The following is a 14332-nucleotide window of genomic DNA, read 5'->3' on the forward strand; positions in this document are numbered from 1 at the left end:
TGTGCATAAGGACTGCACATGTACACAGCAAGCTTTTCTTCCCCCTTAAAAAAAAAAAAACCTCATCATCTTTCTCTTTAGGGTAGTGTAATTATAGGGATTCTACACTGGTAATCAAATATAGGGTTTGCATTTGAATTTTCAAACTGAATTTTCAACTCTTTACTTACAGGCATGCTTTCAGGGTTTTTTTATGACTTATCTGTCAGCATTTATTTAAATGGCAATTACACTACTGAAACAAACTCAGGTTTGGCAGAGATCTGTTGTATTTGCCTTATTAAATAGAAAATAAGGAGCAAACCCACCTTGTTTACTCTTCAGAGACCCTTGTACTGTACTACATGAGGGCTCCACAGCCCTGAGGCTTTGTGTTTGTACTGATCTAAGACTGAATCCTAATGTTTGAACATCTGAGTTGCCATCCTTCTACCTACTGTTTGAAATGGTATAGGAAAAAGTTTAACCCCTTGGGGCAGGACTGTGTACCTATTAAATTGAAAAGATTCTGAGGTATAGAGCTTGACTGCCTTGCCTGAGGCCACACATTTCTCTGGGGTTGAAATTGTGTGTACCTTTCCACCACTTGCTTTGCTACAAAACTTGTTGTGTAAGGGTGTTAGGGCTCACAATCCTCACACAGCAATTTGTGAGTTAGAAAGAGAGGATTCACCCTGTGAGAACACAAACTTAGGGGGAAAAAATCTATCTTCTGCATGTATCTATATGTGAATTTTCCTTTTCTATTAGGTTATTTTGAGTGCAGGCATCTTTCCCCATGCTCAGCAGCCATTCCCAGATTTCTTGCTGACAGCAAAGCTGAGCTACAGCTGAGCAGCAGCTCCAGCTTCTGCCTCTGTGCCTTTGCCCCAGCCCTTCCCTGGGCAGGCAGAGAAGGAGCCTGAGGCACCCACACAGCCCACCCTGCTTGAGAATCAGATTGCAGACAAAAAAGCTTTGTCCTTGGGCACAAATATGAAAATCAGCTTGTTTGGGTATTTCTGACTCCTCTGGAACTCCAGCCCTGGGTCACGTTGTGTTTGTAGAGAGCCAAGGAGTTGTGTAATGGCTGGGATGTGTGGGGTTAGAAATGCAAGTGGGTGCATGCAAGCTCAGGTTGGTGGGGGAATTGCCCTTATTTGTATGCGTGTATTTGTTTGAATAGACCTGCTGCACCCTACATCTTATCTAAAAACAAAACAAGGCCCATAGCTTCTGGCAGCTCACTTGTGCTCCCTCCTCCAGCTCCCTTTGCCCAGCTGGAAAATGAAAACAGAACTTGAATGTTGGGGAAGTTGTTTTGAATTTGCCACACTAACTATTTTGGTACCATCTCAGGATAACCAAAGTGTACCTATTCAGTCTGTTAAACATCTCAGATGACAGCTGAAGCCCAGGGAAAGTAATAAATAGCACCATATAGCAGCTTGGAGAGGAGTTCTAGAGAGAGACAAGATTTGAGATATTTCGTTAATATTTGCTTTACTCACTGAATATGGTTTTATCTTTCATAGTGTGAGCTCACATTTGGATTTTTGTGTCCTTTTTGAAAATACATATCATAAATAAGAAAAAGGATTACCTTTTACACAACAAGATCTTTCAAAGAAAAAAATTCCATTTGGACTACCTCAGAATCAGAAATGTTTACATTTTTTAAGCTTATGATGACAGAGAATGAGTCTTTGAGAAATGTCTTAATTGTACATTTGTGGGGTGGTTTCGGTTTTCTTCTTTTTTTTCTTTTAGGAAAAATGCAAATATTTCAATAAGAACTCCCAGTGTCACAACCAAAGGGGTGTCTTCACTAAACTTAACAGGCACCAGATCATGCTGCTTTACATGGCCAAAGGCAGAACACCTGTATGCCTCAGCAGCACAGAAAGGTGTCAGTAATAACAATCCCATTAGGTGGATACAACTCATCCCTGCTGAGGTCTGTGCTTGCAGGCAGAGCCTGCATTGCCTTCTCCACTGACAATATCTCCAGTACCCATGCTGAGCTACTCCCAGACAGCTGGCACATCAGCATAAAATCCACTGCAGCCTGCAATTGTGTGCAAGAATTGGAGCAAATAGCTGTGTGATTTAGCTGGTGCTCCCGTGGCTCAGCTGCTGCTGGCACAGCTTCCAGCTGGTTCAAAGCAGCCCAGGTATGTGTACATGACCTGCTCCTGGAGAACTAACAGGTAGACATGACCTGCTCCCTGCTCCTGATTATACAGCAGCCTCCAGGAGTCCTTGGGCACTCTGATGATTTACTTCTGTCCTTTCACCACACTGCATTTTTTTTTTCTCTGTCTTAGTAGTTCATATATTTTTTCCTTCTTGAACAGATATGTCCTCTCCCATCCATGTATCCTGCTATTACATTTATTAGCATTTCATTATATTATTGTTCTGGGTTCTTTTGAGTTTGCTGGCATACAGACATGTCTTATTAAATCTTTCTCTCCAGATATTATTATCTCTGGTTGACTACCAATTTTTTTTTGAGTGCATTATTGTCAAATGCATATATTAGTTTTCATTTTCCTTTCTTTGTGATTCTTTTTCTGTAAAAAACAATGAGAAGTATAAAGACTTAACATGATTTTAATGCTTCATCCTATTAAAATAGTGCAATTGTTAATGTCTAAAATGCACCTTGCATAATCCTAAATGATTATATGCATGAGATCTTAATTACAGAGAACTTTATCCCTTAATTAATGTATTCCAGACATCTGTAGTTTTGATGTATAAAAACCTAGTTCTTGCCATGAGTATATTTTAAGTCACACATGCAAAAAAGAGATGAAGTTTTCTGGTACTTGTTAGCAATGTAAGAGGTAGCTGCTTGTCACTTTTAAATCTGATGCTGTTAATCATCACAGTGCTTTGATCAGGCTTTTATATTTTTTTTAAATACTGTCCAATCCTACAGGCATCTATTCAGATAAGTAACTTTACTGTCATATATAGATGACCTCAGGTTCCAGACTCAGAGACATTTAAAATGAAAAGGGGAGAAGAGGCTACTCTGTAAAAGCACATAAGAAGGGAAAAAAATGTAACAAGCAGATCCTTTTTCTGTAGAGTGAGAAAGTGTATACAGCTAGACTCTTTTTACCCTGATCCACTTAGGAGCATGCTGTTTAACGACACTGAGTGATAATGTACTTAAATGGTTAATGCAAGGGTTGATCCTCCTCTAAAACTGAGCTGGGAACAAAAGCTGAAATGACTTTTGGAAAGGGAGGGACAGGAGGAATTCTGACCCTTCTCCTGGCGTTTTACAACGTGCAGCCACAAGGCAATTGAGGAATCAGCGCACGGCACGTGGATGGAAACGCTTCCTAGAAGCAGCAGCGCTGTGCATTGCCTAAACCCTCCCTGAACTTTCCCGGTGAATACAGCAGCCTGACAGCCCGGCTTCCCGCTGCGTGGATCCTGCAACTCCAGCAGGGAATGGCACTTCTTGTTTTTAATTAGCAAAGGTGAAAGGTGAATTAAAGCTGGCTGTTTGGCAAGTCAGAGCAAGGGGCTGAGTTCTGAGGAGCACCAAGGAGGAGGGTGCTTTCTCCTTTTTTCCGTGGTGTGTGTTTTTTTTTTTTTTTTTCCCTCCCTCCTTCTCTGAATGAATTGCCTTGCAGGAGGGACTGAAAATACAGCTTCTTCCTGAATCCACTGGCAGAGTTACTAAAGACAGCTCAAGACACAACACTGCAGAGTGACGCCTTGGAATGTCCTTGCACTTTATAAACAATTGTCCTAGGGAGGGAATATTTTTACATGACATTTGCACAGCTTGACAAATGGCTAGCTGAGGCTGTGCGCTGCTCTGATGAACGCTGAATTTCCCACAGAGACACCCCCCAAACTGACCAAAGAGAGAGACCTAACTGCACTGGCAAAGTGGAGGTGGAAGCTGGAGCCTTAAAAACACCCCAGCAAAACAACAAACAAACAGCAGCATTTCGGTGAAGAGAGCAAGAAATTGATCTTGGGCAGGATGGCATCTGCTCAGGACCTTCTAATCCTGGCACTCTATGGCTTGTTGCTAGAGCCACCGGCTGGATGTCACACAGCAGATACGAGGCAACCAAGGTTACGTCTGTCACACAAAGGTAGGTCAGTGTGTCAGGTTTTTTAACACTTTGTACTGTGCAAGTTCATTGCCTTCACTGAATGTATTGCATTGGGATTAAATAATGGCACTTTGATAGAGTAAAATGTTCCTGTTCAGAAATCTTGTGAATTGTTTCCTTGTACTGAACTGCATCCTGGATTAAGTTTACTGAATTCTGGAAGACTTAAGGTACTTGCAGTGATTATTTTAGACAACTGAAATATTCCTCTACCTGAAAGCATGTTAGATTTGCATGTCATTCTCTCTTACTCTCCATGCTGTAGAAAGGCTGTCAGGTCTCTTATTAAGAGGGAAAGATTTGGAGAAGATAACCTGAAATTACTGCTGAATAAATGTGCATCGTGTAACCCTTGGACAATTAAATATCTGTTTCACTTTTAGAATTCTATCTGTCTACAAATATAGCTAAGGCAAAAGGACTGAATTCCTGTACAACCATATGATTCATTTTCTAAACTAGCAAGTGTCATCACACTATAATTAAAATGAGTACCTGCCAATGTAAGTCTGCTTGCTGTTTAACTGAGCTACCCAAATGAAAAATGTTATTTTTTCTGATATATTTATGTAGAATACTTATAACTTTTATTTTTGCTTAAAATTATTTAAGTCTCAATTACCTGAAGGGTGAACAATTCTTCCTTAGCTCCTTCAATGTCTCTGTTCTGTTCTGGATTGCATGTGGTTAAAACTCTTCCCTATGATTTGGGTTTAATCATATATATATATATATATATACCTGTTCATAGCCATGGCATTTCACTTCTCTGAAGCAGGACATACATTTGTAGATTATATACTTAGACAGGTATGACAGATGGTCATTGCAATAGGAGAAAGAAATGTAATTGTGCAAGATAAAGTGATGATTGTCCAATCAATAATGTTTGGATATTACCTCTAAGGCACAGATGAAAACAAAATACTTTTTTTGCTGACATAGTTGGGAATGAGCAAATCCCAATTTACTCAAGAACACTTCAATGGTTATGCAAGTGATAACTAAGCTGCATTAGTGTGAAATGCATTAAAATACCTAATTTAAGAATGGCTAAGTTTTAAGAATTAGCAGCATCTAGAGCTCCATGTGTATACAGCTTTACTCCTAACAAGGTTTAATTGTGTTTTATATAGCAAGCTAAATTACCTATTGTAAGGAAGGGAGAAGCTGAATAGGATAATTGGTCCAAAAATCTTGCTAGGGAGCTATAAGAAATGGGGTTTGCTTTTATAGGGCAGTGAAATGTTTTAGAGAAAGAAGTATTTTCATGGAAAGCTGTCTTGTAATAAACAATTGCTCTGAATTAAATAAATTATATGACCCCTTTTAACATATAAACCACTTTTCTTTTAACCTATGGTTTCAGAGTACAGTAGGAATGAGTGCCAAATGCTGATTGCATAATCCTTTCACATCTCTTCCTGAAAATGTGCATTTGAATATTGATTTATTTCTAGATGTAACTGCTAGGGCTATAATTATTATTGATATTTGTTGGCTTCTGATGGGGTAAAGGGGATGAGAAAAGCACAGTAAATGAGACAAATAGACCTAGTGTTATGTTGGTTCAGGACTTTGGCTTAGCTGGCAATTTTGGCAAGCTCCCCACTATGGTGGTGTGACTATTAACTGCTTCTTTGCTCACTTGTAGTAGTAATTGCTTTCCAATGGTTGGAACTAGTGTGCATTTCACTGCATGCTACTTCTCTTTTCAGCAGTGAGCCAATAATTTGGCCATAACACATCATAACTCTGGTATCTTCAAAGAGATCTTAAAACATCCATTTCTTACAGAGGGCCAAACCTTACCTGCCTGATGGCAGTTCCCTCAGATCCAACAACACAGAAATCTGTGTCCTCATAAATTCCCTACTGTGGTCACACACGTCACTGTCTTATACTTCACCTTGTACAATACTCTATCACCTCTTTCACACTTAGGAAATGTGACTGATTTTACAAGCAGTGTTGCAGTCAGGGAGTGCCTGACCACATATCCCCAGCCAAGGGTTGGAAATGGCATACCTGCCTGCCACCCTGGGAACAGCTACTGCAGCCCTCCCAGCCAAAAGAATGTAGCGACCAAGCATGAAGACAATGAGCAAATGTCACTGCTGTCCTCACTAATCAAACAGGAACAGCAGGAGGGACCCTCCTCTGAATTGCATTTGCTCCAGAGAAAGGCTGCTGTGGGTACCAGAGAGGTTGGGGTACTCACAAGGAGGTGGTTGTGCAGCCTCTGTATGAAGGTGCTTCAGCCTGTCCTGTGTGTTGCTGTTGAGGCACAGAGGATGGAGTCCATATGTCTAAATTTTCAGTGTGGAGTAGCTGCAGCCTCAGATAAAAATTCACTGCAAAGAACCTGCAACATGGAAGTTAGCAGGCTTGCTGACTACCTCTCTTTGGAACTTGCAGGTGGTGGTGGCTAATTGGGTTTCAGACCCTTGCAAGATAGGCCAGTGCTGACTGGAAAGTTAAAAGCTTCTGTGACGAGTATGATGAGTTTATGGACATAAGATTTTTTTGTTGTTGTTGTTTGTTATGGAAGGACATTTAAAACCAGTCAATTTTAAAGTCTTATTTCCTTGGAGTCAAGAGAATGCTTGCATGAATTAGAGTCTCCTTTGATTTTTATAAATTCAAAAATTATCTCTTTAAATCACTTGTAAAGTGATGCTCAGTGAAAGTGAGTGAGTGGCCTGACAGTGAATGGGAACCTTTTGCTCTCACAGCAAACCAGACCTTCACCTGCAGTGCACACATGTCTCCAAACCCACAGCAACAAGATCAGGTCCTAACCCTTGCAGAGGGGGTGCCTGATGGATAGGAATACCACAATCCCCCTGCCAATTAAGGGATGTATTGTGCAACCCCTGTTTGACTCCATGGCCATTTACTCTGCTTCAGTGGGAGTTAATGAAAGTCCTGCATTCATGAACTAATGTTAAACCTGTCAACTCTATGCAAACTGTAATGGTGATTTTTTGCTAAGGCAGATGATGATCTTAATTCACAGTAAACTCAAATGTGAATTTTGCCATTTCTTTATCAGATGCGACTTGATCCTATAACCACCTAGCAGTCATTTTATGGCTCTAACTTAATTTTTAGTAAGTTGAGATAGGTTTATATCCAGAACTTGAAGGTGTTTTCCTCCAACCATCATCTTGTGTCCATTAGGAAATTAATACTGAAATCAGTACCACTTGTGGTATTAGTGTTATGATTGCACTAAAGGTCAGTGCTTGAAGATGACCAACCAAGATCTGTGTACTCCAATAGCTTCATCTTGATTTGTAGAGATAAACATGTGTTATGGCTTGTTAATATTACAGAGAAATAGATTTCTGCATTAAGTTATACGTTTAGATTTAAAAATCATTAGCTCATTATACATACAGTATAGACTTTAGCTAATGAGGTGTTAATGGAGGCCAAGCTTCAGCCCCTATTCTTTATAGGCTGCTGGTTAAATTCTTTCCCAGTATCCCACAGTTTGAGTTCTCGCAATGGGAAATATATAATTAAGGTGAAATCAGCACACACTGTGTGTTAAAAAGAAACTATTTACATTACAGATTGAAATGGATTGGGTTTCCAGAGGACAGGAGGAATATATTTTTATAAGCCTAACAGAGCTACTCTGGAAGCATGTGGGCCTGAAAGGCACATGAAGGACGTAATTGTCTAATTTCAAGCATTATGCATGGTTTTCTTTGTATTTCTAATTGGTTTGGGGTGTGTTTTTTTTTTTTTTCCTAGTTCATAATTATGGTAAAGAACAAAGATAATACAGTATAAAAATGAGATGTTGAGTCTTTAGAGTGGTCTGTTCAATTCTGCTGCTGCAATGGGGTCTGGTGCAGTTACATGCAGCAATTTGCACATCTTGAGGGATCTGTTTCCTATTTTACCCACCACATTCTCTTGAGTGACTTGAGAGATTTTGGCATTACCTGATCTCAGGTTGTTTACCTATGCACTGGACACTGCTCTCATCTGGAAAAAGTGTGGTTAAGAAGCAGTTGTGCCTGTCTTACACATTGAAATATGTCTTTTTTACCTGTTGGAACTGCTTGTAACTTTTGACAGTAGAGTCAAGCTGCAGCAGGCATAAGGAGCAGAATGAACTAAGAAGGAAATCATCTCGGTTTAAAAAATGGATTCTCCAAGCACAAATATTTCAAATAGTAACTTACTGCTAAGGAAGGGAGAGATGAAATGTTGCAGACAAAAACTGATACTCTCCATGTTCACAGTCAGATTTTAATATGTAAAATGTGTAATATAAAACATTTAATGTAGAAGAATGTAGGTTTTTTAGGGCTGACTAGTCATCCTGGAGGGCTGCTGAGGTCTGTTACAGCAGAAAAAGTGTTTCATTGCCATTTGCAGTAACTGCAGTTTCAGCACACCTACTTTAACTTTTCTGATATTTGCAATTTAGAATTTATTGTAATTAAGACTAAGAGTTTCACCACATTTATCCATGATATCTTACTCTGTTCTCTAGCTAGAGGGCAGTGAAATTTACTCAGGGGCTAACAGCTACACTGAGTAACAAAAATGTAGGGGAAATTTAGACTGTCCTTTCCAAATTCTAAAGTAAGCAAATATGTCTAATCAAAGTATAGTATTTTCAATTAGTAATCACCTGCCTGCATAAATCATGGCTAATTAATAACTAGCCACATAACCCAGAGCTGAATCATGACTGGTTCAATTTCATACATGAAAATGTTTTCTATTAACATTTCATTGGTTTTGAATGACTAGGAAACAGCAGTTTCCCTACCAAAGCAAATTCAAATTCAATAAAGATGTTAATTCATGCTTGATATAAATCACCTTGACTTTGTACTGGGATAAGGAACTGACTTGTGATATTTGCTTATATATAGTCCAGAGAGGTCTATGTACAAAAAAAGTAGGAAGATATCATATATGTGTTCACACACCCATATATATGTATAAATATATCTGTAAAATAATATAAATACATATAAATGTATCTGTAAAATGTGTGTGTATATAAGAGATTGAAGTTTTTGTATTTCTTATATTGAATTAAAGAGCAGTAAAATTCCAAGGGTTTAGAAACTAATGGTTTTTATTATGGCTCCACATGTAAATGTGCTTGGCTATAAGGGCTGATAACCAGAATTATGAGTGTTTGGAAAAAACAGTGACAAGTAATGTTTTATAAATCTCGAGGCCACATAGAACTCAATGTCAGCTTTGAAATATCTTAGGCAAAGATGCACAGGCATCTCTAGGCCACTTATGAGGCATAGAGGAGAGCTTTTGCACTTCCCACTGGATAAGCAACTGGTTGTCTACCAACATTTAGGACAAGATTTAGGTTTATTATCTATCCATATCACAAAGGGCGACTGCTAGGAAGTTCTGGAGTGCTTACAAGTAATCCTAGAGTGCCTTGCTCACTGAGACAGGAATTTTTTGGCAGAGAATTTATGCTAGTTCCTTTCATAACTGCATTTTGTTGACAAAGGCTGCGGTAAGTATTGCTGTAGCAGAGCTCTGAAGTGCTAAGTGCCACGCCGGGGATGCAAGGAGCAGACGGTTTGCAGCCTAACATCAATCACTTTCCTGTGCCTCCTTTAAAGAGATGAGTACTATCTGAAGGTGCAAGACCAGAATATCCTGCATGTTGCTGCTTCTCTGCTGCTAGCTCCCTGCTTTCAAAGTGATAACACCATCTGCTATTTTAAACTCTTCATCAGATATCGTACTCATCATTATTTCACTGAAAGCAGGCATTATATTTTGCTTAAATGAAAAACAGGATTAATGCAATTTACATGATTTACAGGATGATGTGTAAGGGTGAGCATCTGTGTCCGGCCTTTTGAGAAACTTTTGATCAATAAATATACTAAACGTGTACAATGGAAATGTATATATTATTAAAACTCTTGCCCTGGTTTTCTTCTTATAGCCAGGCAAATATGATGAAGTTGTAGCATGCAGACAGTGTAATTACAAAAATCGTAATTTCTTGAAGAAATTCATAGCCTGTAGGGATAAAGATAACAATCTTTGTTTTACAGGGAGAAAAAGCCCTCTTGAGTATACTTTTTAAAATGTTTTGTGTTGGTTAGTTAACGTTTGGCATTTATTTAAATCAGTTAAGGATTCAGAATCAAACATGAAAGAGCATGTTGAAAAATAATGAAAATATTGCATTATAAAAAATATGTAGTATATTTTAGCCATAATTTCAAACTCCTGTTAAGAAAGAGCTTAAATAATTTTGAAGAAACAATATTTGAGAAGTTTTAAAAACAAACTCCATCTTTAAATTGGTGAAAAATTTAAATTGCCATCACTAAGATTCAGTTTGAGGAACTGAATCTACTGAGCCTACTGTATGCATTAAAACAATGGAAACCATAATGATTCTCTCACAGCACAATGTGTTTATCTCACATTGACGAATTCAGTTTTTCCCTTGGTCTTGGTTTTTCTGATAACTTTCAAGGCTACAAATTCTTATTTTGGAAGAGAGATTTCTCCTTGTTAAAAGCTTCAATTGAAAGCTGACTTCAATGTGCTTTTTCTCTAAGCATGTTCTTCTTAGTTTAAGCTATAAATTGATATGCTTTAAGTCATGCTGCATCCCTTTGGCAAACTGTTTTATAGCAGTCTAAAGACTATTTTTTTACTTTCAAAACAATGTAAAGCAGAACGTACCATCATGTATTCAGTTTTTCCTTACCCTGTGATGATTTTCATACTTCTAAAAATCACCCAAGCAAAAGTACTTTAAGATAAATTTTGCTTGGTGTTTCTGGTTTTTTTTGGTTTTTTTTCATTTTTTAAGACACAATGTTACAAACAGGAGTGGTTTCTCTGGTTTGTCTCAGGGGTTCTTTGTGGCATTCTAGACCTCTTCAAAGGATTTGTGAATTGCAGCACGTTACAATCAAGCATCCAAATGCACTGCTCTTGGTGGATGTATAATCTTAGTGATGAATCTTTGTTCCTCTTCTAGTCTATTCATTCTTATTTTACCTGAAATTTAAAGGGCCTCCAGAATGTAATGGCATGTCAGAGGTTCCTTTTACAGTTTCTGTGCAAGTATGTACAGGAGGTCTGCAACCACAGAGTTCTCAAAGGGACGCCTGCCAAACATCTTGGCCCTGGCATGACACCCAGCCTGTGTGTGCAGCCAATAGCTGCAAAACTTGATTCACTCATGTTGCTGCAAAATAATTTTTGTTGAAATAAAAGTTGAATCCCATATTTAAATTACTTTTTATTAGTCTCAGGTGAAAGCAGAGAATTGGCAGTTGTTTATGTCATGTCTACCCTGTCTCGCTGGAGTACTTGGTGTTCTTTATTGCCCCTTCTGTCAATCAGAATCTGCTCAACTCTTATTAAAAGTCAACAAGAGTCCTCCAGTTACATGTAATGATCTAAGATTTGTTCCTGAATGCAGTGTTGTGTTTCAGACTGAAACTTCATTTGCCCTGTGGAAGTGCCAACCTTTTCCCTCGTAAACTCCGCAAGAAGAGAATCAGTTCTGTGTACCAGGAAGCAGCAATACTCCATGGTGTTGCCTTTGCTTTTCCATGGAGAAACACAGAGCCATAGCTCTGTAACTCACCTGCCTGCTACTGATTTCCTCCTGGTGCTTAGACATCCAGTATCAAGGAATAGATTATAACCTGGTTTTGTAAATTTCTGCAAATTATAAATGCAAAAGAAACCTTCTAATGGTCAAATGGCAAAGCCTAGTTTGACATATACGTGTAACATTTGAAAATTATGTTACCATTCTTGGTTGACTTTTCATATTAGAAGTTCCTAATTGTGAAGGAAACTTTCTAGTCAAGGAAGATTCTATGAGAAGCATAAGACTTGTCTGCTTTGTGGGATCTATTGCAATATAATTCAAAGGATCTTTATGAATATTTAATGTCAAAATGCAGAAAAAAAAGAAAGGCTAAAAATTTCATTAATGAAAGCTAAAAAAAAACAAACCCTAAACTCAACCAAAAAATGCCTAGCAGCCAAAAATTGGAGAAAGACAAAAATATCACTGACAGCTTCTCCTATCTCTTTGGCCTGAGCAAAAGATGTTAATTATTTATAAGAGCTTGATGACAGGCAATATACAGTACTCTTCAGTACTGTGATTTGGCAGGAATAGATATGAAAAAAGTTGTTTATGGTCCTTGTGAAATCATGTTGCTAGTGTTTTTACTACATCAGTAATGAAGAATTTCAGGTTTTAGGAGATTTGCATGTTCAGCATTTGCAGTTTACTTTCTCTTTCTATTTTTTTTTTAATCCCCAGAAATATATTTTCATGTGCTGCACTCCTCTAACTTGATGCTGGGTCTTTTTTTTTTTTTTTTTCCCCAAAAGTAATTCCCTAAACCAAGGGACCAGTGCTTGGAAGATAGGCATTCAGTGAAAGAAGATTTAACTCCTCTTCACATCCTTAATGTATCTGTTCTCTACTTCTTCTGTGTTTATTTTCATCTAAAGGATTCCTGGCTTCATACTGTGAAGCAATTGAAGCTTCTGTGGGGAGTCAAACAATGGGGTTTTTACTGTTGCTTAGTTTGCTTTATAAGCTCTTTCTTACAAAACATTTGTTTAATAGGCCTAGTAAAGTGGTGAATGCAGCTGTAAATATATCTTTTATTTGTTGATGTGCAATAAACATCACAAGGATTTAGGTCTTTTCTTATTCTGATCTTCCTGACACTGGTGAAAGGAAATTGTACAAAATGAATGAAAAGTGCCTTAAACTGATTACAGAAAACAACAGTCCTCACATACCTAAGGGTTAGTACCTTGTTTCTCTTTAACAGATGGTTTCTCCCAGCAGTGTTACTAAAACTTAATAATAGCAAAATAATAGGTTTCTTGATGTGAGGGAACTATTCCAGATAGCACTATTCACTGGGGTCATTGCTGAAGGTCATTTTTCATCCAGAAAGCTAAAGGTTAGCAAGTGTTGCTCAATTCCATGAGCTCCTGCAACTCTTTATTTATGATTAAGCTAAGTGCTCTCTTGTGTGTGTGTGGTAAAAGCCAAGAGTAAAGGAAAATAAACCCATTCCTTTATATATTAAATATTTCATCTTAGTTGATTGAGAATGGTATGATGCAAAGCTTGAAAATATGTGCTGTCTGGGAGCCCAGATAGACATAAACTGACTTGGAGATCTTGTTCTTATTAATGTTGTTGCTGAGAAAATGTCTTGTCTTTATGTGCCTGTGTTTACACTAAGTGATTATTCTCTCTTCTCTGCTTATCTTAGGCATGGTTGTGTCCTCCTGCATATTTTCAGGTTACACAAGCATCTGGGATAGCAGTCATTTCTAATCCCACTACTGAGAAGGTGTTAAAGTATTCAGCAGGTTCAGCACTTATTATAGCTCATAACCAGGCTGTAAAGAGTCCCAAGCACTTTACTGATTCCATAGTATTCCTTGATGTGTGACTGCAGCTTCTGTGGTTATTCTTCTGCAGCAGTGAGTTATTTCATTTCTAGAGGAATTGAGTTACAGGAAAGAGTGTTTCTCCAAAAATGTAATCTTGTTTCTCCAACAATGGCTCTGAATACTGTCCTTAAATTCTGATGCTGCTAAACATATAAAACCTTTATTACAAAAACAGAATAATTAATACAAACATTGAACAGAGATCTTGTTTAACTAATTAGAATAGCAAACTTTCCATAAACTTTTGTGACTAAAAAGTTGTCAGGGTATTCCTTGCTCCTGACCTTATTCTCTGAAAGAGGTGCTCCATTTGGCCTCTGCGTTTCACCTGGACGTGTATTACTGTCTCTGAGTTTAGAGGGAGAACAATGGTCAGCTTGAACCAGAGGCCTTACCTTTCAATAAAAGTAAGATAGATTTGGGAAGAATGCCTGATGATAGGTCTAGCATGTTACACATGCAAGGATAAAACCCTTCGCCTGAGAGTGACTTACTGCAGAGTTTACAAGCTGCAGTACTATTGCCTTGATAAAGTATACGTGAAGATATTACTCCTAAGTAGTGTCTCTTTGGTCTAATAACGATCTGGAAGAAGAGGATGGAGGTGTAGTCATTTCAGCAGTGACCTGAGCAGTGTAAGTTACTCCCAGAGCTGCTGGACACAATTGTCTCTGGACCACAGTAATGACTGATGTGCTCTGCACCTGCTTCCATGC

At 38.2% G+C, this 14332-nt stretch overlaps 1 protein-coding gene across 1 annotated transcript in view; it reads left to right on the forward strand.

Annotated features, from left to right (window-relative positions):
- The first annotated feature begins 3584 nt into the window (after positions 1 to 3584).
- The window catches only part of SEMA3E (semaphorin 3E), a 127770-nt gene continuing 117022 nt past the window's right edge, over positions 3585 to 14332 (forward strand). Inside the window, exon 1 of the mRNA XM_072919145.1 lies at positions 3585 to 4109. Within this exon, the coding sequence (XP_072775246.1) occupies positions 3995 to 4109 (115 nt within the window). The 5' untranslated portion in view covers positions 3585 to 3994. The remainder of the gene's footprint in view (positions 4110 to 14332) is intronic.

The sequence above is a fragment of the Taeniopygia guttata genome, chromosome 1A (assembly GCF_048771995.1).
Source record: "Taeniopygia guttata chromosome 1A, bTaeGut7.mat, whole genome shotgun sequence".
NCBI classification, from domain to species: Eukaryota; Metazoa; Chordata; class Aves; order Passeriformes; family Estrildidae; genus Taeniopygia; species Taeniopygia guttata.